A 24,510-nucleotide genomic window follows, 5' to 3' on the forward strand; every position below is an offset into this window, starting at 1 on the left:
CACACTTCCCCTTTGCTGTTCTGCACTTTGATCATACTGTAACAAGGCTACACGCATAATAGCTATTTATATTATCTCTGTATACCACTTGTCACCCTGGTACAAAATAAAGTAATAAACTGATTCTGTAGCTTCCTACTCATGGGATCACAGTTTATTCACTTACTCGAAGAAGGGAGCAATTTAAAGCTATTCACCTGGATTACATGCTTGTAGGGTTGCAACCTTGCACTGTACAGGTGGAAGTCAATCAGCATAGCCTTATCGCAGAATATGTCAGTCCACCTAGCCATCAAAGGTTTGAGGAAGGCAGTAATGTGGCCTGCCTGTCGACGCTATCAACCTTGAGGCGTTGCAGGATCAAAATACAGGGTGTAAGCCATTTATATATACTTATCTTCTACAAGATATTTTAGGAGAGAGAAGGAAAGCAGATGCAAATTTGTTAAGTAGACGGCCTGCAGCCCTTCTCCCCAAGAATCCAGAATATGGACTGGGGAGCCTAGCAACTCTTGACGGTTGTCACATTATGAGCAATAGTTAATACAAACTAACTGAATAAAAAGAAATGTTTTCTTTTGAAGTGCCACCCTGCCAGAAAATATAATTTTTATTTAAACCATGAAAACAGATACTAATATCAAACTGACCTATGCAAAATGGAACAAGAGGTAACTTAACTATTCAGTGACTATATGAGGTGACGAGACTCCCATATTTAAAAAAAACCAGCAAAACAAATCTGTAGGCTTAAGACCACCCAAAGCATTTATTTTGTAAGTATTATTTAGACATCTAATTAAAGCATTTTTTTCTGTGGAATTACCAGAAGAACTGCTGTATAAAACACTATGGGAATTAATTAATTGCAGAGAAAAAAATTATTTAATATCTACCATAAAATTCCTAAATTAGGTTCTGATTCAAAGCTCATTACTATCAGAGGAAAGGGCTTCTATTACTCTGTAATAAATGGTTGAGCTGGTGATCTTTTCCTATTCCTGTGTATAAATATTTGAGAAATGGATACAGAAACTATCTTTATCCATTAGCAATTGTGCCCCGCAATGTGAAGTAGAATATCTCTCTGTGCTCCGCAAGACACCAAATGAACTAACTTCTTGGTCTATTGCTTTTAGGACCTGTGAGGACTTTGGCATAAGCAAAAAAAAATATGAGAAGCAGTAAATTAAGATTAGAAAATAGTTGAAACTAGTTCAAGGAACGCTGCTTTACGTGACAGAGTAAATATAATGCTAAGTAACAGAACATTAACAGCATAGTCTTTGTTCAATGTATTGCTGTTGTACAAAGATTCATCTAGAAGAAAGCATAGCATTAAATTTTAGGGTTTTTCTCTTTTCAAGCTCTAAGTAACACTACAGTGTAGAACATTAAACCTTTTTACAAAGTACGTCAGTTCTTTCAAACTGCTCAGCTTTATGGGATATCATTTTAGTGAATAAAATTTGAACCAACATACAGCCAAGTAACTTGCCATTTGTCTTTTCAAATACAAAGTTACATATAGAAGAGGTATTCCTTATTATATAGTTCTAGTTTTCTATTTACACAGTAACGACAAAAAAAACCCCCAAAGCATTCCATACAAGACAGCAAAGATGAGAGTTTTGAGACGAATGCAATGTTTCCATCACTTCAAAAACATCACAGAATTGTTGCCAAGCAAGAACTCAAAGTCAACAGTTTTTCTGCAAAGCCCTCTCTAAATGCAGAGGCATCGCCATCACGGAGACATGACTGAATTGTATTTTGTGAACTACTGCCTATTTCAGACCCACACAAACACAAAACTGTGTCTTAACATTAAAAAAAAAAAAAAAAAAAAAAAGACTAACCAAACCTCTCCATGGGGAAAACAAATCTGACACAGTGGTTACTAGTAAGTAGCATTCCTATTTGTTCAATACTACTTCCAGTTTCCAAAGGAAGTGTGACAGGCTGCACTAATAAAATGCTACTTCTCAAAGCTGCTAACACCCTATTTCCTGGGCAAACAAGCTACCCTTCAGTTACATACCATGTGCTAGTGTTCTGGAGAATATCAAGGTTAACTGCTTCCATCTATGCATCCTACACCTATGCACAGTCTTTAAAAAAAAAATAAATCAAGATTTAAAGGACATTTTTAAAGGCATTTTTATTATTTTTTCTGTTAAACGAGCCTAAGGAAGAAGCAGCAGAAGAAAGGGGACCGCATGACAGATGGCCACAAGAAAGCAGGTGACCCCTGAAGCTTTCTAGCTTGCTGCGAGTCAATTATTAATGGGGATTTCTCTTCTTACCGCCCCATCCCATGCCGAGGGGAGCAGCAGCAGCAAGACCTCATTCAGAATGCCTCCATCCCTGCTAAGTGACTTGGGAAGGAAGTCGGTCAGCAGCGGCGAGCAGATGGTGCAAGCGGAGACAGCGTCCGAGGAGCGAACCACAGCACTGACTAACCCGAGCTCTCCGCTCAGATATACCGTGGGAGCCGCAGCTCGCCCGTGCTCTGCATCCCCACTGCTTTGTTTATCGGAAAATATTCAACATGGAAACCTGACTCCACTTCTAAAAATAGCCGAATTTACTCGCTTTCAACTGGAAGTCCCACTGCTGAAGTGCGGCAACGGCGCGCAAATACCTCGTCTGGTCTCCGAAAGGCAGCATGTCAAGCCGGGGGAAAAAAAGCCCAGAGGAGCTCTTCAGGTCTTGACATTCGGCTCTGTGCAAGAACCAGCACGCCGAGGAAAGGCGGGCGCGGAGAAGCCGCCCCCGAGGAGCCCGCCAGCTCGGCCGGCCCCGCGCTGCCCCCTGCCGGGCCGCCCGCTCCCCCACTCCCCGCGGCCGCCCCGCGGAGGCGGTGCTGCCGCCCCCCGGGGCTGCACCCCCCCGCTCCCCCGGGGAGCGGCACGGCGGCCCCAGCTGCAGGAGCCCGCTCCCCTCGGCGGCTGCGCTCCGGCTGCCGCACCCCGAGGCGCTCAGCCTCCCCCCCCGCCCCACGGCCCCCTCCTCCCGGCTCGAGTGCAGCACGTACAAGCCGGCTTCGGCGGCCGCTCACGGCTCGTCAGCCCCCTTGGCGCTCAACCCGTGGCCCGCTCCGTCCGGTGGCCACCGACATGTCCAAAGGTGACGAGCCCGCAGGGCGACCGAGCTCCTCGGGAGCAGCGCTTCGTTTTGAGATTACCGAGTAATGACATAGCCCGCCCTCCCGAAGAGCTCAGACGTTATCTGAGGCTTCGACATACTTCCATCTGGTTCGCAGGGCAGGGGAAAAAAAGCATATGTTGCTTGCTACTCAAGACAAGTTGACTACGTCTGTTTTAAACCCGGGAGAACACAAAATAAAAGAAATATAAGAGCCCAGGGCAGGGCGCTCCGAGGCGGGGGCGGCTTCCCAGCCCTGCGAGCGCTCGCTCGGGTCGCGGGGCTGACCCTTCCCCGCAGCAGAGCGTCAGCGGGCCGGCGGCAGGCTGCGACAGCCCGCGGAGAAGCGCCTCCATGTGCACCTCGGTGGCAGCCGCAGGGAGCTGCTGCTTCTTGGTTTCAGTTTTTGCTCTTGCGAGGGTGGGGGCGACGAGGGGCTAGGAGGGGGGGGACACTTTTATTGTCTTGGGAGACAGCAAGGGGAAATGGAAGAGCGAGCTTTTGCTGGGAAGCGAGGGTCTGCCGCTATCCGCCGCCGCTCCGGTCTTACCTCGTAGCTTTCCTAACAAAGTAAGAGCGGGTAAAGTCGCCGTGATCGTCCAGCCACGCTTCCACCGCTTCCTGCTCCGGCGGGGGGGGGCAGGGGCGCTCCATGCTCCGCGCCGCCGCGCTGCCTCCTCCTGCCGCCGCCGCGGCTCTCGTCGTTTATTTCCCCCCCCCCCTCCCGCTGCCGATGCCCTCGGCCCGCCGGGGGCGCCGTGCTCCCACCCCCTGCCTTCGCCTCCCTCCCAGGTGTGCGGCCGGCAGGAAGCCCAGTGTCCGGCCACGGTCCCAGCGCCGCGCCGGCGGCACCTCAGCACATCTCCGGCCCGGCCGCCCGTCCCGCGGCGGACGACCGGCTCCACCTCCGCCGCGGCTCCGCAGCGCCCCGGGGGGCTGCCGCGCCCCGGCCCCGCCCCGCCCTGCCCGGCCCCGCCCGGCCCCGCCCCGCCCGGGGCCGCCGCGGGGGCACCGGCGGGAAGCCCCGGCCCCGGTGATGCCCGGCGCGGCGGGCGGGCGGGGGCGTGTGTGTGCGCGGCCCGGGGCTGGCGGGTGTTCCGCGCCGAGGCTGAGCTGGGGCCGTCGGCCCAGGCAGTCGCCGCGGGGCTGGGGAAAAAAAAAGAAAAGCCGTGAACAAGTAAATTGCTCTGCCGGAGTCTGGCAAAGGGGGTTTTCTCCCCCGCCCCCACTTCACAGGTATTTTCGTTTCAAGGTGTGGCCTGTTGCAGCCCGCTTTGAAAAAGTGGTAAACCGGCTGTCGCTTTGGAGTATTCCGCTGTTGGGTGTCAATATATGATCTTTGACAGGCCTCAGCCTGGATATGAGCACTAAAGCCCCAGCGTTTCAATCCTTCATGCGTACGGCGAGGCTTTTCGATCCATTTTAGACACTGAATAAGCACAGCCCAGCTGTGAAGATGCTCCAGACTCACAGCTCCTACTTTCTCTAATATTAGACAGCCAGGGTTGAAATTTTGGTTAACGCTGAGCATCACTTTCATGTATTGTAGTTCCATTCTAAGATACGTATGTGCACACATTTATAGTAGTTTATAATCTGCAAATCACAAAAGACCTTGCACAAAGTGTGGTGCGCAGGTATGGTTTCCCATGTCGTCACATGCAGTACCTTTGAAGGTAAGATATGGGTAACAAATAGCAGCATGTTTCTGGGGAAAGGGGTATATGGGGTCTTTAAAATTATTCTCCTGTGTAATCAATTGAGAAATATCATATCAAATGTTTTCTGCCACTCTGAAACCCCTTTCAGTGTACACAAGGCAGCACGCTTCAGATAGAGCAGGCATGCCGGCACACCTTAGCAATTTTTTTGCAGTGTGTACAGAGGCTCGACTTACCGAGAGGTGGCAGCCTGAGAAGGGGCAGCAGCAAAGGGATTAAGAGCCTGTCCATGATCTTGGGGCGGAAAGTTTTCTTTTCCATGTCTTTGTGTCACATCTGTGCATAACACTCACTTGGACATGTATGTCTTTTGTCTGTAAGAGTTTGTGTGTAATATGAGGCACACAGAAAGGGGAGTTTTACGCGAACAGTACTCTGTTATAAGAGGAATCTCAGCAGAAATGTACATGGTGACCAAAGAGCAAATGGGAAGATAAAGTATAAACCAGTTAAGACATGCTGCAAGAGTCAAGCTGCTATTCGAGGCAAAGAGAAATCTTTCAGCAGGGAAATACAGAATTACCAAGCAAACTGCATAAACAGACAACATGACAATAAATGAAGCCGCTGTTTAGTGTCAAAACCTGGAAAGTGTGGTATGTTAGAAAAAAGAGAAGAAACCTGTCATGTAACTCATAGGTTTCCAAATTAACCATTTCATTTCAGGGAAAGGTTTTTGAGGCTGCAGTAGACATGGCAATAAAAGCATCTAAGCTAGGCAAAGCTTTTGGAAAATAGCACTATGTTAGAATGCTTAAGAAGTATAACAGAAATGTAAACCATGCAATTATAAAATGCAGATTTTATAAATATCTGAAATGCCATTCCCTGAACGGTCTCCTATGGAATATTGATCATAGTACTGCTCATGCCATCTCAAAAAGCAATTGCAGAATTATCAGAGGTGATCTAGACAGGGAAAAACAAGACCGGTGAAAGACATGGAAATACCTTTTCTGTAAAGAGGCAGAAAGAGTTTGTTTACAAAAGGGTGAATACAACTACATAATTTCATTACTGGTATTTAAAAATTAAGATAGGATTTTCTCTCTGTCTCATAGGAGAATAACAAGGTAACGGTCAATGAAATTATGTCAGCTGCAATACATAGCGTCTCATTTTATGTAATTAGGAGTAGCACTAATAGAAATAAGCATTTATACTGTAGTGACATCCAGTAAGCCCCAGTCAAGAACTAACTATTGTACTAAGCACTGTAAACATGTAATTTTAAATACCAGGCTAGCTGAGAAGCCCACAGCATCCCTGCACTTCATGCCACAAGGTACTGGGACCCTTGGGTGAAGCTGCCTCTACTGTGGACAGCTGCCCAGGCTGGGCCAGTATATGTATGTATGAGAGTGTACCAAAGGAGGGGGAAGTTGGGCAGTGCAACAGAACTGTGTGCTTTGCTTGGGTTGACAGCCACGCCATTATTTAGCTTACAGATAAGAATCAGTACAGTGAATGCAAATGATTATCTTCCTGTGAATTAGATGGCAAAGCAGCAGTTCAAAAGATTGCTACCCAAGCAAAGGATAGCATAGTCTTTCCCAAAAGAAATTAAAATGGAACAGTTAGGGGAAAAAAAAGGGATACTGTCTCTGTATCCGATGAATTTCCATGAATAATAATGAACATGCTGTTTTCATTTTTAAGGTGACAGGAGGAGATGGAGGCCAAGCATAACAAAGAAGTGAATGGTAAAAGTGGAAAAAGTCTTCCATGATTTTGGCTTCCAAAATGGTCTGAAAAAGCTCCGTGTATCTTAGCTCACGCCCAGCTTTCCAGTTTGTTTCCAGAACTCAGATGATAGAATTGATGTGCGGTAGCTATAAACCTGGAAAGGATTTGTAGTAATGGCCTACAAATAAATATGTCCGGTTCAAGTTTAAAAGCTGCTTGTGGCAAAGCAGTATGCTTGAGAGCTCAGTATTGAAGCCAGGATGCTTTTCCAGCAGTAGGCTGTTCTACAGCAGAACTGGTTGATGGAAAGCTTTTAAGCTGAAGTCTTTCATTTGTGTGTTTTCAAATACTGTCATGTAAGGGGATAAGAAAGGTGGGGTTTTTTTGTATGCCCAAGGTACATAAATTAGAAATGCTGCTAACTCATGATAATTAGTAAGAACAAATATGGAAGTATGTAATCAGAGAAGTATTTATGTGATATTTTATGCTCAAAGAACTCTATATTTATTTAAACTTATTTGAAAGTAATCTATTTCTATAATGTTTCCCTTTAAAAGAGAAGAAAATAAGGTTTCAAATGTCGCCATAGTTGACTTATTTGTCTGACTTACTCATTAGATGAATTGGAGCAGCATTTAGTGGGAATTGGCTGTCTTTCTACCATCCCTTAAATCTGGAAAACAGTTGGTCCATTTTGGCTCCTAAAACAAGTTTAGGGCTGTACTGTATTGCCAGTGAGGCTAGAATATGATAAGGTAGGGGAAACTATTCCGCTTCTTTATTAGCCAGCACTTTTACACACACATGCAAACAGACACGCAGTGGAAGAATCCTAATATTAGTAAAGCAAGTTTCCATTTCCCATCCATTATTTAAGTTGCATAAAGAGGGTAAAATAGCAACCAAAATCCAATTCATTTAAAATCTAATTGTTACTTTAGTGATGAAAATACTAAATCATGAGAATGCCTTATCAGTTTATTCTCTCAGTCCTTTCCAAATAATTACTGGAAATGCTTCCCAAACAAACATAGCCATGCAGAGCTGCTCACTCATTGCATAACCTGCCTTCTCCTCTGGCATAACATTGCATATGTCCTACAGGAAGCCATGTAAAATAGTAGCTTCCTCCTATTTTGATTTGAACCTGATTGAGCATTTGCGTCAATCAAAGTACCATGCGAAATTACTGTTAACCTCAGGAAAGCAGCAGCTTCTCAAAGTTGTCTGTAATACACAGACATTTGTCTGGAAAATACTGTCTAACTTTATCTCCTGAAAAATGTAATTTAGAATTTGAGTTTAACATACTAGCATCTAATATGTCAGCTGACCAGCACACCCAAATTTTAACCTTTTCTACTTTCTACTGGAAGTCTCAGGATAAACTTGAAGACTGTTACCAAGTCTCTCTCTTTCTCAGCCTTCTCTCCTTTAAGCTAAGTAGCGCTACGTCTTTCAGTTCTTCCTTGAATGTCATGTTTTCCAGCCCTTTGATGATTCTTTTTTCATTTTGGATGTTTCCCAGGTTGTCTCTACCAATCCTACAGGGTCTCACCAACCTAGGATCAAGTAATCCAGCTGAATGCATATCAATACTAAATGAAGTGGTACCTTGTGGGCTATATTCCTGCTAATACAGTCACCCACGGATATGGCTTCTTGGCAACAGCCTGATATTGCTGACTTGGGGTGACCGACTGTACCCTGTGTTCCCTTCTTCTAAATACTTGCCACGTAGTCAGGTGTTGCCTGTGCACCTGCTTACTTCTGCCTAACTGTATTTTCTTGCTCTTGAACCTTTTTAATTTTATCCTGTGCTTGTGCTCCATTTCTCCAATTTATCAGGATTATTTTGAATTTTATGCCTGTCCTCCAACGTGCACAGAGCTTAGTGCAAATTTGCTGAAGGGCGCAGGTCTGGGCAATGATTGGGTATGATGCAGGTAGGCGAAATTGTAGGTGGACTTCTCAGTGTCATTACTGGTTTAGCTAGCTAGAGCTTCTGGTGCCGACATGCTAGAAGCACATCTTCAGTGATCATGCAGACACAGCCCTGATCTAATAGGGAGATGATGCCATGGTTGTATTGTGTGGAATGACAACAAATGCAATGTGTTGACTGATTCAAATGGGCTATAATCCCCGGAACTGTGCACCCAGGTAGTCCATTTCCAGTTGCGTTCAGCAGACCCTTTTGGGCTTCTGACATGTTGAAAATTGAAGCTGTGATCAACCTGTTCTTTCTTTTAATGAACACATAGAGTTTGGCAGAATTTAAATAGGGGTAGTAGGTAAGTAGGAAACTTGTGCAGGCCAGATTTCATTCCAAGCCCTTCTCAAGTGCATAACAAACCCCTTTTTTATTGACATGATACATAGGTTATTTTTAAAGAGCTTTTTAGCAACTACTGGCTAGTCAGTTATTTTCCATTAGCAGTTGCTCTTACTAGAACTTTTACTAGTAATTGTGATTTTGAATTGAAATACTGGTTTTGTACGTAGACTTACAGATAATTATGAAGTCAAATTATAAGGGGCTTTTTTTCCTAAATGTGGTTATTGGGAGAAGGAGACTCAGTGATGAACTTTATAAATCAAAGATTAGTCAGATGTTTTTCAAGTACATATCCTTGCAATTTGGACCATGCTGTTTGGGATTGTATGGGCAGCTTAAGCATGTGTGAGGAGGAGAACCCTGACTCCACTGGAGTAGTGCAGTAGGTTTCACTCATGCCGATGGATCCAGAGTTTAATTCAATTCACAGCTTCAGTCTCTCTCTGCATTCTCAATTGACAGTTATAACAAGTTGCCCCAGTGCCTGGTAGCTAAAGGCATCTTTCCCACCAGCATGCAGCTCTATGCTATTCTTCTCTTTCTTTCATGTTTCTTAAACATAATGCTGCTTCACTTGAGGCTTTGCAGCAGATAAATTCTGCGTCTGCAGAAGAGAGCCGGATACATATGAAAATCTGTTGAGGATCTGACCAGCATTGGCACAGTAGGCAGCAGGATATACAGCTCAATGTTTTCTGCTGTGAGTATTTGCATAACAGCATGCCAGAAACGGCACATGGGGGGAATACTCTCGTGGGGGAAAACAAGAAGTAAATCCACAGCGGTTTGAAATATATTACTCTTATGATGGTCTCCCCATGTTTTCCTAACAAAGGGCCATGGAACCTCACCCAGCAATTCAGCATTGATGCAGGGTTTTAGAAAGACTATTGTTTTTATATAGGGGTACGTATCCAACACGACCCCAAGTGTGTTGTTCACACAGTAAGTTTTCCTTGCTGCTGAACATTTCTACTGGTTTTCCTTTGCATTTACCTGTCTTCAGGAGCCTATTATGTTTTTTTCCAATAGATTAGAGAGCCATCTACTCTCTCATTTCTCTATTCATAGACCATAATTCTCTGTTAAACTTCTCACATATTAACCTAACAATCGGAGATTCTAAAGGCTTCCTATCATCTCAAATTATTAGCATCGTTTCTCTCAGTAAAGCCCTTGGTTTCCTGGAGATGTTTTTTTTCAGCACATTTTCCCAGTAATGAGCTCTCTGACACCACAGAGGGGTGTAATAGCACCAACATCTCCTATCAGCTTTCCCCCATCTTGTACAATAAGAATAACTTTTGCCTACACTGAATAACTTTTGCCTACACTTTGCTCTGAGAACGCATGTCTGCTTGGGTCTACTATTACTGTTTCTTTTCTGAGTCACTGGTTTTCACAAAATCATTTTCCATCTTTGGCATGAGACCAATTTTCTGTGTTATTTTAATGAACAACTTTGTATTCTCTGTGTTAAAATATAGTCCAGACCTTATTAAGTGATCTTAGTTGGTCTATATTAATGGCCTGCCCTTCCCATTATGTATCACTCTATAACTTTTTGTAATTTGCAGCTTTTTCCAGCAGTAATTTTATATTTTTGTTCAGATCATTCAGTATGGTTTGGGTCCATTTAGTATGGACCACGCTGATGTTATACATTGCTGGGGTTTTTACCAAAAATGCTGAGAAGTTGTGAGCCAAAGCCCTACAGAAATCTTACAGAAGTTTCCTTAAACAAATTCATAATCTCATGGGAAAATAGGAAAGGTTTTTTTTCTGACAAAACCCAATTTCTATGTTGACTGCCGATAATTGTTCTATCATCCTTTAATTGTACACTGATTGCTTCCTGTACCAGCCTTTCCATCAGTTTTCCTGACATTGATGCCAGGCAAAATGATCTGCAATTTCCTTATTAAATAATGGAACAATGCTTGCTTCTTCTCTGTCTTCAGGAACTCGCATGGGATTTCAAGACATGTTTTTCTTAGTCTGGTTCTTTTTAATTTTATCTTACTGAGGTTTAGGGTTAATACCTATTACACAGGTATTATTCTACTTCCTGATATTTTGGAATCTTAGTAGTGAACATACGAATTTCTGCTTCGATAGATCACGTGAGGAATAGTTTAGTGGCATAGAGCTGGTTAACCTGCACAGAGCTGGTTAGTCTTTCTAGTACTGTTTGTTACTATTACTATGAAATCTTCATAACCTAGGACATAACATTCACAAAAGTGTATATGCAGTTAATTTCATTGTTTTCTATCTTATCGTAATGAGTAAAACTGCTGTTTACTCATTGCCCTGGAAACTCTGTGAAGCATCTGCTGTACACTGAGGTGCCCAGAAAATTTGTGTCACAATGCAGTCCTGTTACAAATAGATAAAAGCAATAAATTTGGCTAGTGCTAAAATTTTAAAGCATTTTATGAATCGAAAATTATACTCTCTCACTGATATTATTTACTTAGAGTAATAGAAGGCTTGATCTTGTCCAGACCCCAAAGTAATTAAAGTGTTGAACATTTCCTATTGATCTATGTGGAAGAGATTTTTGAAAGATGAGGTGTTCCTTTGACCCAGCTTGCACTGTGCTTAACTGAATAAATTAACTCTTTTTGACCCATTAGGAGGAAACATACTTTAGTAAAACTGTGATTTGATTTACTCATGAGAATAAACATCACTGGTATTCTATATCCGTCACTGGTTCTGGAAAAATAATAATGAATTAAAATCATTGCTATAGTTTCTAAAGACCACAACTGGAATCAGGACTTCTTTGTCCTGTACCACAAGTACCACAAGCTGTACCACAAGTATATCTCTTGCTTGGGTGGGAATTTCATCAAATATTCACATATTTTTTTAATTTATGGAAGGGGGTGGGGGGGGAATGGAGGTTTGCACATAGTCCAATACAGAGCCTACAAGTAAACACAGAATATATCACTGAAGTATTACGCAGTGGGCATAAAACTGTTTTTGGGGCACAGGCATATACTGGTAATTAAGGGAAGTGTTAATCTGTGATTGTGGAAGATCAACAAAAAATTAAACAGTAAACAAAGTGAATAGAGAGATTACTTATGTATAACATTGATATTATAATCTAAAGGTATAATCACAAAATCTTCATTGTTCTGAACAAGCAAGGAAAATGTGTACGAGATTAGTATGTAACTAAGGCTAACTGCAGCACTGCTAAATGGATATATTGGGCTTGTATGGCATTTTAATTATACTCAAGAACAAAATGTATGAGAACCATCAGATTGAAAAGAGGTTGTTATATGTGAGTGTGTGTCTGTCTATTTCTGGATCCCATTTGATTTTTTTCGGAGGGGTATGGCATACTCAGGATCCTTCCATTTTCTCCTTCAGTTTTCATGCCTATCCCTCAAGACATCTGTGGTGTAGACATTTGTTCAGTCAAGGGAGTCTGAATGAGTGTATTCACAACGTACCATTGTTGATCCCAAATCAGCGGCAATCTGATGAAGAGGTGTTCCCCACAGTGGCTGTTCATGCTGCCTCATCTCTTTTTTTTAAGCTTTGGCTCACCTAAGGACCTGGAACTTTCTAAACCTTTTGATACTAGGTAATTAGTTTCTGTCTGGTACATAAAAAAGAACAAAACTATTAGAGCTAATCGGTGACATGGATCTTTAGACTCTCCCATCAAATAGCTTGGGTCAGCACCACCCTGCCTTCCTGAAGAAGTGAAGTTATATTTCTCAGGAAAATAGTGAATGATCCAAGAGCTACCAGGTCCAGATTGTCACAGCTACATATCTTTTCACATTTGGTGCTCTGTTTCTGAAATTGCTACTTACATTTCATCACTGGCAAGTTGCACACTGTTAGGTTTCTGAGGCAGGAGTTGTCCCTGGCCATGTGTTTCTTCAGCATTTAGCATAGTTGGTACTTCACGGGCTGCTGTAAAACCAATACAAATGACAAAGAGAAACAATTTTTGTTGGAACACAAATACCATTTGAATCTCTTAAAAACTTTTCTATTAATCAGTGCTCCCCCCCCCCATTAGATCAGTGAGAACAGCAATAGTTGTCACTGGTCCTGTACTACAGATGGCTATAACAAAGTGGAAGGATTATGTGATATGACTTAGGCTTTAGAAAAAGTTTCTGTCATAGCTAAAATGATATCATATGATTCACTTGTTTTTAGTATTGTGTTTAGTCTTCTAAACCACCGGGGAGCTGATTTTTAATCTATCTGTGCTTCCTATAGCCGTGGGGGTTACACAGCTACTTCTGGCAGCTTATACCATGTCCCAGGAGAGACAGAAAGAGTTCTGTCAACAGCATGTTGCGGGCCACAAGTGGCACCACCTGATTCTCAAATGTGGCCGACCTGATTTGGTGTCTTTGCTCCCAAATGGATTATGTGAGCATCTGAAAACAGAACATACCTAATCGGTGACTGCCTGATCTGCTGGCCTGTGGGCTTGTGATGAAGGAGAAACTCGGCCGCTCAGCCCTGAAAACAGGTAGGTGGCTCATCCCTGAGCAAGGCCAAGCTCAGAGGGGTACCCTGAGGGAGCTTGGCAACAGGCAGTTCTGGCGTATAACAGGGATTTAGTGCCTCAGTGGGACACCGGTATGGATGTAGGTGGCTCTGTTCATGTCTTTAAGCAGTCGGTTAGATACCTTGGGATTTAAAATGCCAGCAGCACTGTATTTAAGTACTCCTGGAAGCCGCAACCAAGCCTCAGTGACCAGCTACCTGGGATTTTTCACTGTAAAAATTCAGGCATAAATTTATTTTGGTAGAATATGAAAATGTGAACTGTGGCTTTCATCCTTCAAAAGCAAAAAGTCTCATATCCAAAAAAGGAGGCAAGTACCTGCATGTTAGCTGTAGTGGCACCCCACTTTTAAGGCCTTCAGTGTAGATTTTAGACCAGGGGAGAATCAAACTGTGTGAGAACAAAGCTGCCAGAAAGAGCTAGGTGCACGGGGTCTGTGGTATGGAAGTAAGCACATAGTTTTGCGAAACTGTTCCAGGTCGGAACAACAATATTAAGGAGACTCTTGATGAGCCTAAAACTTCTTCCAGCTGCTTGTAAGCTACCGGCTGTGTCTGTTATTCCTCCTTTCCGGCTGCAAAGTCTGGTTTCTTTTTAGAAACCCTAAGAAAAAAATATTAATTTTTATCTGAGCTCATTGAATTTATTTTAATTTTATTTATTTCCCAAGTAAAATGGTTATGTGGAAACAGAAGTTTGTGTAGTGTTCTCACAGCTCTAATAATAATATGAGTACCCTTGAGGAAATGAAATGTGACACAGCATGGGCCAGCCTGTGAGGACAGCTGGGCGCTTCCAGGCTATGGCCTGGCTTCTCAGTTGATCCTGCACCAAACACATACATATCCCTGGCTATTTTCCTCCTTTCCATACGAGACCAGATGACAGAGGAGCAAAATGGACTGAAAGGCAGGATTTTTGTGTGTGTGGTGCATGGCCATTATCTGTCATTTTGTTTTCTTTTGTTAGTGATCTTGCAGAGGGACTTTCTGTGTTTTATAAGAATTTTATGCTACCTAGGGCGCATGGTAAACACTGCCGGTACAGTGGTAGTAACAGATAAAAGTGTATGAAGAAGAGTATTGCAGTACTGGACTTCAATACATTCATAGAGACTTCAGACTCATTTATACTGTGTGATCTGAATTTGCAAGGTATGCATTTTGATTATAACTGCCCAAATCTATTTTATCTTTGACAGGTGATTTTATGGGTTTTGTGAGGAAAAACCACTGCTGATTAAATTTGTATTGACAAGATTGTATTCTGTACTTACAGGAAAACGGCTACTGCAGCCCCCCCTGAATCACAGCTCTTCCTCTATTCTTACTTTAAGGTCCCAAGAACCCAGGATGAATCAGGAAACTTTTGCCACTGTATGTTCTTTCAGTGTAAAGGAAACCCAATATGTTATTGATAATTGACGAGAATAGTTCTTTTGATAAATTTACGTCTTCTACCAACCTACTGTTTAAGTGCCTTTCAGACATGGATTGATTTATCCTTCCAGCATTTCTGTCTTAGGCAAAATCTTCTTGTTAGTTTATAGGAGGTAAATCACAGCTATTCTCTTTAGTTACTTAGTGGCTGACTTAATTTCTTGATCTCTGTCTGTGTGTGAATAAAAATATGACCTTGTTTTGCTATTTAAAAGTAGTTTGGGGAAATAAGAGAATACAGACTTGTATGAAAGGAAAACTAGCAAAAGGAAAAAAAACCCAAATCAGTCTTCTTGATGGTTTTGAATTTTTAGTGAGGTTGAAAGATGTTCGTTTTATATGGACCAATATTCAGTTTAACTGATGCGTGGAGCTTAATATTACTATTAGGAAAAACAAATTTTGACATTGCTGTAACCCTGTAATTCTATTGCTTGCTGTAGTATGAATTGTTTAGAATGAAAAATGTATTGAAAAAAGGATATAAATATATACATCAACAAAAGGAACAGGAATTGGAATTCTATAGTGCTTATAGTTACTAATAAGGGAAGAAAATAAGGAAATATATGTTGTTCTTAAACTAGCCAGTAAAGTTGAAAGTGAATGCTGCAAGTTCTCCCAAGTGCTTTCCAGCCATAAAAACTTGTAGAATGTAGATTTTAACACAGATAAAACACCACAGAGCATTGAGCTGAAACATGCCCAGTAGTATTGTTTTCATTTGCTAACAGTCCTTACGTGCTGCATTGGATCCTGAAGGTTCAGTCTGTTTTTCATTCAAAGTGGCTCAAAGCGTGATGACAGTTCGGTCACTTTACATCTCAGTAGGAAAGCTTCGGATTGAAACAACATTGTCCTTCATTCAAAAATAGAGCTTCTTCCTTTTTTCTTTTTTATCCCCAGGATTCTTGCTCCTTCTGAAGAGCTATGCTCATGACTTGTAATATAAAGTAATTTCTGAAGCTCTTACTACAGGTTAATTAAAAAAAACCAAAGTGAAACGTCTTTCAGTTTGTGTGTTTATCTGTGTCTTTGAATATGTCAGTTCCTTTAACTCCAGGATCCTTCAAATCCACTAGCCAGCATCAGGCAAATCTGGTGGAAAGATAAAGATAACAAAATAGTGTGAACATCTCAAAAAAATAAGAGCCCCATTGAAAGAGACTAAGTGTTAACGCCCTCATTGAGAGTCAGGATGTCACTGAACCTCTCAGGAGAGGACAGTACCCATGCAGGAGAGAGCTTTACAGCCTGCCAGCACTGGAGCTTCAGCTGGAGCTCTGTACAATCCCAGATAAGTGTTAGACAGTGAGGTGTCTCCTGTGTGCGTTCTTCACTGTCTGCAGTGTTAGTATAATTCAATTAAAAATCTGCCAGTCACAAAATACAAATGGAAAAAACGTGACTGGATTTATTCTGATGCTCCCAGAACAAATGGCTTTCCTGCTTCAGGCTGGAATCTACCTGCTCTCTTGCTTCTTTCCCTCTGCTAAGGTTGAGCTTAAACATATCTTACCCACTACTTCAAAAAACAGTATGGAGACAGCCTAACTTTCATTTGCCCTTCTATTTTTAGTTTCTTTTTGGAAGGAATCAGAGAAATGTCCCTCTGTGTATTGCCCATCACCCTAGCAATACCCTTCCAACTTCCATGTGAAGAGTAAAGTTCTCTTCTGGTATCTCTAGTGTTCTCACCATATTTCACTATATTCTGTTTCATTTGCGCTCCTGTCTTCACCAGTGCTTGAAAATACCTTATACTCCAGTGCAAAATCACAATATCCTCTCCTATTCAGATCTCCTTCCGAAAACTCTTCTTTCGTAGCATTTAGAAACACAAGTTAATAGCAATAGAGAGCCGTCATTATCTGACCATGCACCCTGGGTGGTTCTGGTTTAATGCTGTCCTTTTGCGCTTACTGCACACTGTTCACAGATCTGTGCTGCTTCATAAAGGTCCTTGGGACACGGACCAGGCCTTCGTGTTTTGTACAAAGTGTTGTTTCTTTTCTCTGGCGGAATGTCTTGACCTTTAAAAGGTAATGCTGAGCCTGTCAAAATGTGTTTTATTTAATCAAGAATCTAATTCAGAGATACCAAATCTCTGTTATAGGCCTGAAATTCTGTGTACTGTTCATGCCAGCCCAACTTCACCCACACAAATGTTCATGAAGCTCAAAAAAAAAGAGCTGTAAACACAGAAGAAAAGGCCTTTAAAAAGACAAGAAGAGCTTTTCTTAATATTTACTTTCTTTCTTGTTGACAAAATGGGAAATTTGGGTTCAGGTTAATCTGTTTTTATTCAAAAAATGAGAAAAAATATAACTAATATTTTATTCCTCAGCAGAGCAGATTAGTCAGCGAGCTAAACCCAACAAAATGAAATGAAAAAATTTAAAGAAAGCCATTAAAGGTAAAAAGATTTGTGTAATCAACAACAATGTTCCCTTCAGTACAGGACATTACAAGAAAGCTGGTTGTGCTGCAGGCCTTGTTGACTTTCACTGGCTACAAAGTAGAATAGAAACTTTCTACATAAATCCTTGGGTGCCAATGCAGGAAGGTGGCTGTGTAATCTGAGCTGTCTGACCCTCGCAAAGGAGCAGACTGTAAGCTCACTGCCTAAAGAAATTATTAAAAAAATCAGAGCTGGGAGGAGAACTTGCTCTTTTATTAATGTTTATCAGATTAAAGAAGTGAAATAACTGAAGCAATATGAGCAGTTCATAAAAGCAGGGGAGTGAAAGGAAAAAATGCTTTTGAAGTGTGCCACGGCCTCTCTTGGAGAGCCTCTCATCGATCTCCCTTCCAATTCATGCTGGCAAACAGCTGGCATGGTGTTTGCTCTGCAGGCAGATGAGCAGCATCATTCATACAGCTGTGCTATCTGGAGCACAGATGCTTTCACTTGCAGTTGGTAGTTCCTAGCCAGCTTCCAGAGTTTTGGCAGAATCATTCACAGATCTTTGACATGCAGGGATGAGACAGATATTTACTGAAAGGGATATGAAGTTAATACATAGACTCGTCTTAGTGTTGTCTTTATCAGACTCTATAAAGTCCATCTCTGTGGATCTGGTAGGAAATGATACATGCACATTGCATTAAAATTCCTTCTTGAAAGTTATATATCCTGGAAGTTAAGGAGAGAAGCCCTTTCTGCTTGATTTGTACATAAGAGTTTTGATGTGCTTGTGAAAGGCACTGATCTGTCACTGCTAGGGCCGAGGTCCTTATCCACAGAGCATGGTGCATGGCTTGCTCTTCAAAAGCCTTTTAATGTGCCTGAATGGTGACTTAGATTTCCTTGTCCTAGATGAGTCTCTGCCTGTTCACATCCCTTGGCTCCCTTAGGTCACTGCAGTTTTGCCAATAGTGAAAGTAGTAATGACTTTCTTATGTTAACACAGTCTACTGGAAAGTGACTGGAATAAAAAACCTCACTTCGTGCACGCTGCCAAACAGCCTCCAGACGGGTGGTGGGCTTAGTTCCTACTAACTAGAAGATTTCATTGAAAGGAGAAAGCTTGAGGCAGCACATACATGCTATTTACTTAAGTGCGTGTTCTGCTAGTTGTGGTTTAACTCATTCGCTATGCCTGGCTGCTCTGCACCCTCTGTTTCTCTAATTTATTGCTGGTGCTGGGCATCTCAACAGCCTAGCAGAGGTGTGAGGCTGGAGTAGCATCCTTCTCTTCTTCTCAATACCACACATTTGCTGCAGTTGTCTAAAACTCCACATCAAAAGCCTTTACCCTCAGGGCAGTCCCACAGAATACTGCCATCTCCCCGGTCCTCCTCAGCTTTGCTGTCGGAGCGGTAGGAAAGTTGCTTGGGATTAATGCCAGTACATTAGAATTTAGACCAAAGCCCTTTCTCATTATTCCTAAGGACTAAATGTGCCCCTATAGAAGTCAGTGGAAACTGGGGTGGCCCTAAGTGTACATTTCTAGGAAAAGACAAAAACAAACTAGTGACAGACAACAAGAGAATCTAATTTTTCCCTTTTCACCACATGTTATGCAATGTACGGTGAGCACTGTATTTGCTGGCAAAGGAGGGAAGTCTGGGGAATCTATTCATTTTCCTCCACATTTAAACAAACAATTTCTCATAACCATGACCAAGAAAGGAAGCAAAAGTACTTAGCAAACTTATATTAAGTGTTCTAACTCAATGTTTATATTTTGTTCTTGAAAAATATACTGACTGTATTGATAGCATAGTAGCGTTCAGCTCCTGCAGTCTGATGTGGGAGAGGGCTTAGTGAATATTTTTAACCTTGTATGGAAACTTAATTTTGTTTTCAAAATACCTGCAGCTCAGAACAGTCTGAGCCATTCTGAAGCAAAAATTCTGGCCTTCAAAGAAAGTTCATATAACTCCCACAGGGTAATCAAGTCTGGGAGAAAAAAGCTACTAGTGTCCAGAGATAGGACTCCCTCTGAGGAAATCTATCACTTCCCCTAACTTTCTAGTATTTTGGTAATGTGATTTTAAGATAGAGGTCTTATGAACACCAGGGATACTCCTGTAGGAAAATAATTTCTCTCAACCAGATAGCTGTCTTAGATTAATTCCAAATCACCACATAAAGCCACTAGTAGCTAAGGTTTAATAGATTTGCATTTGATAGATAAACCTGTGATTTCACTTACTAATCTGGAAGCTTCTGAAGATAAACACCAATATTTATGAAATTGTACTGTATTCACATAAGTCTGTGTTTTCAGGTATCATGCCTGAAGTTCTTTCTTTGAGAAATGTAAATCAGATTTTAAATATGTGATTGAAAAGATAATTTGGTCTTGAGAAGGAAAAATATTTAAATTTTGTTTACTTTTTATTCTCATCTCATTAATTTTGAACATTTCATGCTACAGTTCACTTGTGTGTATGTAAACTTTTACCAGTTAAGGGTGACCTGCAGCTTCCAAATGCAATCTCAAAAGAAAAAGGAAAAATAAGAAGAACTACTGTAGTATTTCAGGAATACATCTGAAAGATTTGGATACATTTTTTTATTTCTTTCTAGAGTTTATCATCCCAATTATCAAAATAATGGCCCTCGTGCCACAGAAAGGATAAATCATAAAATGCATTGCATGGCAGATCTTGTATGTTTAATGAACAGTGTTGCCTTGGTGTGGCTTGGTTTTCCTCAGGAAAGTCCAAGACCTTTTGCAGAGTTGAAACAAAATGTTTTGCTTTTACTTATTAACTGCCTTGAAATAAATAAAATTAATTGTAACAATGAAAAAAGGAGAAATTGTGAAAGACAGGTATTTTATGGCAAGGAGTGGCTCATTGTTTCATATTTCTGTGATAATGACAGGATATGATGCATAGATTCATGCCCGTCATTAACCTTGCCAAATGCAGTACTGTAGTAGCAACATCACAGGCTTAGGATGAGAAATGACTGCAGTGATATCTGGATCCATCTTTGCTGTCCACTTCACCCTCATAGTCTCATCACTACCGCAAAACTAAATATATTTGAGAAGCACAGTCACTCTGTAGGCAGTGGGTCAAATTCTTCTCCTTACCCTGTACTCTGTGTTTTCAGTGACTCATTACAGTAGGGTTTATCTAGATTTATGCCAATGTAGTGAAAAGTAGAAGCTTATTCAAAATGGCATTTTGTCCTCTTTGGGAGATTTGCACCTGAAGTGGTGTTTCTATGAGAACTTTAAGGAAGCGCCAAATCTGGATGATGGTAATGTGTTTATTTCACCTTGGTAATTTTGCTTTAAAAGCTGTTACTATTTTTCTTTACACTACCCGATTCAGCTTTTTCTAAAACAACATTTTCACAGCTTGTGTGCCACAATAGTTTACAGAAATGGTCATGTCTGTCTCCAGTGCTGCCATGGGAATACTTAGTACTACCCATCAGTCTGGATATCTCTGAGTGACTAATATAGTGGATGACCCAGATCAGCCCTATGAACTTTGCTACCACACAGGAAGTACAGTGATGTTCAGTAAGAGCTCGGTGTAGGTATAGGTTACCTGTATGATCAAATGAAGTAAATAGATGTCCTCTAGATTCAAGAATATTTGTTCTGATGCTCTAAGGACCTTGTTCTCCATAACTCTGTGAGCTTAATTCAGATTTACATTGGTAAGGAGAGGAGATTCAGGTCATTTTGGCTCAAAAATAACAGGTATAAAAAGGAAAACAGCAAAGGGTCTTGACAATTATTTCTTGGCAATTTAACTTCCCATTACAAGCAAACACACATGCTTTGTTCAAAATGACGCAGATGTCTCTGCACGTCCATATCTTGGGAAGACGCAGATGGACTCATGTTTTGAGAAAAAACAACAGGCAGTCAGTTTGGAGAGGAAAAACAGTCTTTGATATTTTGTGGCTGTTACTTTTTGATAGAGGCATGTACACTCAGCCAGCACTGCTGTAACAGAGGGAGCTGGGGAGCCCCGCACAGGTGCTTCAACCTGAAATCTGCAGAGCTGTCAGTGCTGGTCTTAGAGTGAGAGCACGCTCTGCCATGCACGTGTGGGATGGAGAGAGCGTGCAGCGGGCACAAGCAGGCTGCAGTGAGACCTGGCCATCGCTCTGTCCTGACAGTTGTGCTGCTGGGATTAGTGAGAGGCGATGCTTAGGCACAGCCAGAGGTGTGCGATGGCGGGGGCTTAGCATGGGCCGGGAGCACACCAGTCTCACTCAGCCTGCTTTTGTTTGAATTGGCTTCTTCACAGAAAAGAAGAATTTCCATCTCACAAATTAATCTATGGTTGCAGTGCAGGGACCAGCAATAAAATAGCTGTGGAAAGATGGGTGGAAAGCTGGAGCTATGAACCAGAGAAAGACACTGAGTACCTTAGCGGCTTAAGTTCTCAGTTTCGTGAACGGGGCTTCCAGAAGTGTGATTTCTTCCCACATACAAGCAAAGGTTTAGTTATGCTTTCTTCTGATTTTCTGCCATTTTTATCTAATTGGCTAATTTTTAGTGGCTTAATATAGCAAAGAGTCAGAACTCCTCATCTCCATTTCTACCACTGTCATGATCTAGGATTATTTTTGTTATAACTGATTATGTGTTGTAACTAATTATCAATTTATTTCTGAGTATTAAATAAATAAATAAATAAATAACAGTCGCTGACCAAAACAGTTCATCATTTAACGTGAGCAATACTTTACATTATTTAATGATCTTTGTCTCAGATTACTTCAGCTGCAACCAGGTATAAAATATTTATTTTAATTTACAAAGGCATTGCGAGCTTTCCTTCATTAACACTTATAAAAATGTTTACATAAGAGAAGTAAGAAGTGCTATATCATGTCAAAGTATTACTGTGGAGAAGAGAAAGATGTGGTCAATTCACAATAAATATTCAGAATCCCATATGGAGAAGCAGACTGAACATAGGCTTGAAACATCAGCCTGCCGTTGTCATCTAACTGTATTTGGCCAGAAGGCACACTATAAATACGTGGGATCTACTTTGTCATAGGTTACATTTCACTTGCCTTCTATACTAGAGCATTGATTTCTGATTTTGCATCATTATTTTTCCACATATCGAGTCATTTGATATATGACAGTATGTTAGTGACTAGAAGTGGAGAAAGTTGCCAATTTATCTTTTCTAAGAGATCATGTAGGAATCAGCAAACTCAAGCAAGGGTTTATTCCTGTTGCTAAAGTAAGAAGGATTGCAGTGCCTCCTTTGACATTTCCAGCCAGGACAATTAAAAGTCTACCATTCACCTACAGCTTGTACAGGAAAGAATTTTGTCTCCTTTTGAAATTTCCTGTAATGTAGGTGACACCAGGCAGTGCTCTGTGTTGATAAAAGAGTATAAGGAAGATCAGAGAAAGAGAGAAAGGGGTTTGGTCTGTATCAGTTACAAACAGCAGAAGAGAGGCTTATTTCATCACCGGAGTCTCTACCAGTGAGTGGATACTATTGCATGTGATCCCTGAAAGACTCCTTGAGTCTTTTATCCAGCCAGACTGGAAAAACTCATATATATATCTCCCAAGTTTTCATACACTACCATAAAGTACTCGGTTATTACGGGAACTTCAAATTCCTTTTACCACTGCAAGAATCAAATTGTCACTTTGGAATTTGTCTTCTATAAAAAGGAAGAAAACTATGATTCTTTCCAGGAACTTAATCAGAAAAAAGTTTTCAACGAAAATTTTCTTTTTAGGAGAAAACACCCACTTAAAAGCTGTACGTGGCACAGATTCAGCATCCAATTACATAGCAGTGCCTGTGCAGCAGTGGAGAGTGCTGGTGGGTGCTTACAGGTACATTGTTTGGCAAGGTAGAGCAGACAGTGTTTAGCTTTGGTTGTGTCAGTTCTAGCCATTAAAATAGTTGCCATTAATCTGTGATTAAGATTATGGGGAATTGCTGGGAAATAGCTACAGCGGCCAAGCATTTTGCCAAATGATAGTCTCTTGGGACAAATTGTGGCTGCCTTGTATGTCAACTAGATTTCTTCCCTTTAAAAGGGGAGATGGTAAACTACACTAATACCTTATCAGGGAACAAAATGGATCAGAGTACCTTAATACTCTTTCCTTCAGTGTCCTAAGGGCTTCCTATAGTATGGCAGGTCATATTCCTAGTGGAAAAGAAGACTTGTTACACCTTTGCTTGTCACAAGCCTTTCATGGTCCCCAGCAGTGAATTTACATTAAAATGATTTCCCCTGAAAAATGGGTAGATAATTCACAGCAGAAAGTGGTGGGTTGAACTGAAGCATTCAATACTAATGAAATGGTTTATGACCTGAAATTATTCAGGGCAATAGGCCTTATTACATGCAGTGTTGCAGAAAAGGACACTTTCCTTACTTGTTTCACATCCCAGATGCAGGACCTGTTTCTGCCAGCCAGTCGTTTAGTGCGGCTGCTGAGCTGGGTCCTCTTCAGGCTCCAGCTAACTGGACTGATAAGGTTAATGCCCCCCAGTGCAGATTAGTTAAAGTTTCTCATCAAGACTTGCTCTTCCTCCAGCAGAGGTTACTGATCCCTAAAATTTGGTGCCACAACTATTCATGAAATTTGTGCTAAACACCATTCATTTTGAGGGGAAAAAAAAAAAAGGCAACTCAAACTATTCTTAGTAATGCTTAAACTAACCTGGATTATTTTGAAATATCTGTTTTAAGGACTTAACTACCTGGGAGTTATGTCAACAAATGTAAGGAGATGGTAATCCAGAAGTGTGATCATGACAGAAACCTTTTCATCCAGTTGATTTGCAGCCAAAAGAAGACAAGTGGCTTCTACCTAGGTCTTCTTTTCCAAGGCCTTATGGTACTGTTTGTTTGAGAAGTAAGGCTTCTCTGAAACCAAAGATAGCCAGAAAAAAAGAACAGTTTCATTTACAATATAATTTGCAATTTAATTTAAGGCATTCTGAGAAGCATGGTAGTAGTATAGCTGAGGGAGAGTGAGATAAATAAGCTTGCACTAATGTCAACACTAATAAGGATCCTGTTTTCAGCAGCTGAGGTAGTGTGGTCAGAAGTAGCTCAATTATGTCTGTGCTGTACTACAGCGTGCAGTGCAGATAAAACCAGAAAAACATTGCAGTGTCTGTGTTTGAAGGCTAGAT

The 24,510-nt window shown here is 41.4% G+C and overlaps 1 protein-coding gene and 1 long non-coding RNA gene across 5 annotated transcripts in view; both read right to left on the reverse strand.

The window, feature by feature from the left end:
* PDE5A (phosphodiesterase 5A) overlaps positions 1-4,075 on the reverse strand; it is a 63,795-nt gene extending 59,720 nt beyond the window's left edge. For 2 of the 4 annotated variants that reach the window (XM_049814780.1, XM_049814779.1), the window contains exon 1: positions 3,698-4,075. In XM_049814780.1, coding sequence (XP_049670737.1) covers positions 3,698-3,801 — 104 coding nt within the window. In that variant the 5' untranslated portion in view covers positions 3,802-4,075. Of the gene's footprint in view, positions 1-2,306; positions 2,831-3,697 lie in introns of those variants that run through there. The other 2 variants (XM_049814782.1, XM_049814781.1) reach the window with 2 other exon arrangements.
* A 1,286-nt stretch (positions 4,076-5,361) lies between these two features.
* Positions 5,362-24,510, reverse strand: part of LOC126044704 (uncharacterized) — a 65,269-nt gene continuing 46,120 nt past the window's right edge. Inside the window, exons 2-3 of the long non-coding RNA XR_007507760.1 lie at positions 15,637-15,993; positions 5,362-12,843 (exon numbers count right to left, since the gene is read on the reverse strand). This is a non-coding gene — a long non-coding RNA (uncharacterized LOC126044704). The remainder of the gene's footprint in view (positions 12,844-15,636; positions 15,994-24,510) is intronic.

Source organism: Accipiter gentilis, chromosome 12 (assembly GCF_929443795.1).
Source record: "Accipiter gentilis chromosome 12, bAccGen1.1, whole genome shotgun sequence".
NCBI lineage: Eukaryota > Metazoa > Chordata > Aves > Accipitriformes > Accipitridae > Astur > Astur gentilis.